This window comes from Lactuca virosa, chromosome 3, assembly GCF_052849685.1.
Source record: "Lactuca virosa cultivar CGN04683 chromosome 3, Lactuca_virosa_CGN04683_v6, whole genome shotgun sequence".
Taxonomy (NCBI): domain Eukaryota; kingdom Viridiplantae; phylum Streptophyta; class Magnoliopsida; order Asterales; family Asteraceae; genus Lactuca; species Lactuca virosa.
In genome coordinates, this window is record NC_136428.1 from 213,602,878 (window position 1) to 213,607,486 (window position 4,609).

The 4,609-nt window shown below is 31.0% G+C and overlaps 1 protein-coding gene across 2 annotated transcripts; it reads right to left on the minus strand.

The window, feature by feature from the left end:
* Positions 1-2,580: 2,580 nt before the first annotated feature.
* LOC145166965 (cyclin-dependent kinase inhibitor 4-like) lies at positions 2,581-4,268 on the minus strand. 2 transcript variants are annotated; one of them, XM_079086019.1, is made up of 4 exons: positions 3,734-4,268; positions 3,593-3,642; positions 3,306-3,458; positions 2,581-3,208 (listed from the first exon to the last, which is right to left on the minus strand). In XM_079086019.1, the coding sequence occupies exons 1-4, from the start codon at positions 3,914-3,916 to the stop codon at positions 3,139-3,141; spliced, it is 456 nt and encodes a 151-aa protein (XP_078942145.1). In that variant the 5' UTR covers positions 3,917-4,268; the 3' UTR covers positions 2,581-3,138. The 2 variants fall into 2 exon arrangements, with proteins under 2 accessions (XP_078942145.1, XP_078942146.1); XM_079086020.1 differs by having other exon boundaries at positions 3,593-3,639; positions 3,734-4,249.
* Between the last annotated feature and the right edge of the window lie 341 nt (positions 4,269-4,609).

The following is a 4,609-nucleotide window of genomic DNA, read 5'->3' on the forward strand; positions in this document are numbered from 1 at the left end:
TACCCCACCATTTTTCCCTATTTAAATAATAGTTTTTTTAGGTAAAAGAGGGACCAAGCGTGTAACAAAAACAAATAGTAGGGACCAAGCGCGTAACGAAAACAAATAGTAGGGACTTTCCGAGTTAAAAAAATAAGTTAGGGACCAAGTGCACAAATTACCCCAAACCATAGGGACCATTCGTGTAATTTACTCTTCCATCTCTTCTTGAATCATGCTTTGATTAGACCGTCCACCCTTTTCTTATATTTTTAAGGCAAGAAGATAATTATATTTCTTAATCTATTTAGTTATTTTATAGATAAAATTGCAAAAAAGGTCGCAGTGGTTGTCAAAATTATGCTGTTTTAGCCCAAAAAGGTTTGGTGGTGCACCAGTGGTCCAATTTTGGATACATTGTGCGGATTTGGTCCCTCTGTCGTTAACTTTAACAGGTTGACTGTTAACTTTTTAAAATAACTATTTTACTCTTAGGGACCATTTCTGCAATTGAGTCTTTTTACCAAACCATAGGGACCATTTCTATATAACTTCTTTTTAAATTTACTGAAGTATTATATATTAGTTTTTTTAATTAGTTTTTTTGATTTCTTTTTATTGGATTAATGTTTTTTTATCAAATTATTATATATTAATAAATATTAGTTTTAATACATAATATTTAATATATTAATAATATTATTTTATTGGAGTATTGATTTCTTTTAATTAATTCTTTTTAAAAAAATTATTGGTTTATTATATATTAATAAATATTATTTTTAATATTAAATATTTATATATATTAATGAATATTACTTTATGTGATTATTAACTTCTTTTAATTATTTTTTTTAATTTCTTTTGTATTGATTATTTTTTGTCGGACCGAGTTTTGAGACATATTTTGTACAAAATCACCATTTTCGGACCAAGTGATAGTGGTGGTGTTGTCCAAAATATGTTATCTCTCATATATTTAAAATAAATTAGAAGTGGTTGGTTTTTGGGTCTTGTTCTTGAAATTGTGTTGGATTAATTTCTTTTGGTTAGTTTCTTTTTTAAAACATTTTTTTTATTATATTAATTCTTTTTTTAAACATTATATATGAATAAATATTATTTTAAATATATAATATTAATATATTAAGGAATATTATTTTATCGGACTACTGATATTTTGTACAAAACCACCACTATCACTTTATCCGAAAATTGTAGTTTTGTCCAAAATATGTCTCAAACTCGGTCCGACAAAAGAGAATTAATACAATAGAAATTTTAAAAAATAACTAAAAGAAGTTAATAATCCCATAAAATAATATTCATTAGTATATATAAGTATTTAATATTAAAAATAATATTTATTAATATATAATAATCCAACAAAAAAGAATTAATCCAATAAAACAGAAATTAATTAAAAGAAATCAATACTCCAACAAAATAATATTATTAATATATTAAATATTATATATTAAAAATAATATTTATTAATATATAATAATCCAATAAAAAGAATTAATCCAATAAAAAGAAATTAAAAAACTTAATTAAAAAAAAACTAATATATACTACTTCAATAAAGTTAAAAAGAAGATATGCAGAAATGGTACCTATGGTTTGATAAAGAGACTCAATTGTAGAAATGGTCTCTGAGGGTAAAATAGTCATTTTAAAAAAGTTAACAGTCAAACTGTTAAAGTTAACGATATAGGGACCAAATCCGCACAATGTATCTAAAATTGGACCACTGATGCACCACCAAACTTTTTTTTACCAAAACCGTATAATTTTGATAACCACGTGGACCATTTTGAAATTTTGTCTATTTTATAACTTTACATATGTATCTTATATCTCGTCCAAAAAGTCAAAAACCTAAAAGTGAATCGAAGCTCCCTTTTCTTGATAACCATGTAATGCTACATAGTCATGCAATTTATGACTTGCAAAATTGGTTATTTTTATCCTAAACAATCTGACAATATATCAAGTGTTTTGATCTCATCCACTTCTTTTTAATCAAGTCTTTCCAATAAGTTGTGTCATAGTAGTATTTTCATTTTTCAACCGCAACTCCTTAAACATGTTGGGAACTCCTTGACTTCACTTTTCTTCATCTATGGTATAATCTCGTCTCAACATCAACCACATTTTACTTAAAAATCATCATTTGGAATCTCTGGTTCCTTTAAATGATCATCTTCTATAAAGGTCGGAGTCTATCTTGTTATGACCTTAACACGAACATAATATGTGATACTGTCGATCTCTACTTTCACCATATCGACAATGATCCCTAAAGTAATAGATTTAATACACAAACAATTAATTTGATCATTAGGGTTCTTCTTTAACATAGATGAGTGAAGTGAGAGATACATCACATTTCAGATTTTAAAGTTTATTTAAAGTTTTTATTACTATAAAAAAAGTATAATAGTTTTTTTATGTTTGTGACATACAATTTTTGTAAAAAAAATACCATATAGATGTTTTGGAATGGAAAAAAAAAACACACGTATTATGGCAAACCATAAGATGATTCATGTAATTTTCACTCAATAACTTATTTAATACAAATAGAAACAACAAAAATAACAAAAATCAACTTTACTCAAAACCAAATAACTTATAAAAGAAAAATATATCCTCTCAATATATGAGCTAATGACATCCATACAATCATTGTTTTCCATCAAATGCTCATCCCAATAGAATGTTTTTTCACACGTGTCCGTAGCCGTCGGTGTAATTTGCATTTGTCTTTCCCAAATTCCGACCCCAAACTCCGGTTATCTCACCGCCGGTACCAACTCCGGCGACTACCATGATTAATTTCTAGCATTCGACTCTAAAACCAGAAGTTAAATATCGAAATTAAACAAGATGAGATGAAAAAAAACCTAGCTTGTAATCAGCGATGTGATAATTTTTTGTTCGTATGATCAGAAGCAGAAGGAATTGCAGATAAAAGTACAACAATGTCAATGTACGTACTACTCTTCTTCCTCATTTTGTCTTTCAATGGCTTTTCCGTACAGAAATTCAGAGTTCAGACTCTCAATAATAACAAAAAAACTGCACATTAATTCTACCTTAAATTTGTTACGAATTAATTTTATGTAATAATTTTCAATCGTCATCTTATCATCTTCATGGCTTCAGTTGAACCCACTCGAATCGACCTTCTGATGGCGTCTCGTTTACAATGTCGAAATTGTACCTGCAAGTTTATGGGGTATGATCGAATCTCAGTTTTTGTTTTGTTTTTTGAGTTTTTAGTTCTTGAATTTGATGAACATGAAAGAACGAGAACTCACTTGTCTTTGAAGCGTTTATGGAGGTCTTTCTCCGCCACGGTGAAAAATTCTTCGAGCTCAGCCGTTGGCACTGTACGGCGGCGACAATTGATTGTCGTTGACGACGGCTTTGATTTGAGCATCTCCGGTGCTTTGAATTCGGTGCTCGGTTTGCTGAAATGAACATCGATGAGTTTCGATTTGGTTTTAAAGGAATGAAGAAAATGTAACGACGCTGGATCATAAAACTTCATCTTCTTAAATTTGAAGAAACTATGAGAAGAATGAGATTACAGCCATTAACAAACCTTGCTCTTGTGTCCAAATTACATCTCGCAGTTGTTTCAAATTCATCCTGCTAATTCGAAACCGAAAAAATCAAATTATGACATTCATAAGGAATCAGAGAGTATAAAAAAAAGTTGAACAATTATCATTCATACGCATACCTTCAGATCTGTGAATTCCAATTCTTCTGTTGATCCATTCACTGAGAAACAAGACACTACGTTGTGATCGCCAGCGGAAGTGCCTGTATCCTTCTCCGTCGTAATTTGACTGAACGGTGACTTCGGTTCTCCATTACCGACCTTTCTCCTCTTCTCTGCAACCACCGAAGCTTTGGTCCTCATTCCTACCGAAGCAATGTCAATCGCCAACTTCTTTGCTGCAGTTCCTTGTATATATACTCGACTATTTATACGCACGCACACATGTTATATAGTTAGTTATTCGACTGGAGAATAATATCTTCTGTGATTCTTCTGTTTTTTTTAGTTTTAGAGAGAGATAGGGGAGAGTGGAGGTGATGATGAGGACGTTGGTGATGGCAGGGATTCCGTTTGAATGCTGGTTGTTGATTGGGTGTGGGTAGTTGTGGTCCTCACTTTCTCTCTCTACATCGTTGTTACACTTCTACTGTGTGTCGGGTGTGTGATTTGATGGCGCCGTTACCTGATCCACGATCAACCCGTCGTCAATCTACCGGTATACGGTGGCTGGCTGGCCGGAGCCCCTGATCCTGCGGTTACAAGTTGCAACTCATACGTGAATCGTTTTCAACGCAGCTCATTTGGTGATTATTTGGTGTGCAGCAAATTTCTTAATTTTATGGAATGTTTTATAATTTTTTTTTTACAAAATTTTAAAATTGGTCCATATGATTTATCAAAAGGTTAGAACTTTAGTTAATGCTAATTTTTTTGATAAATTCAATCATTGTGGTTTTCAGGGGCGGCTCAGCCAGTCTGAGACTCTATTTAGGATCCTTTAGCCTTTTCTATCCAAAACTGATTCCAAAATATAACTTGACACAATGAATATTA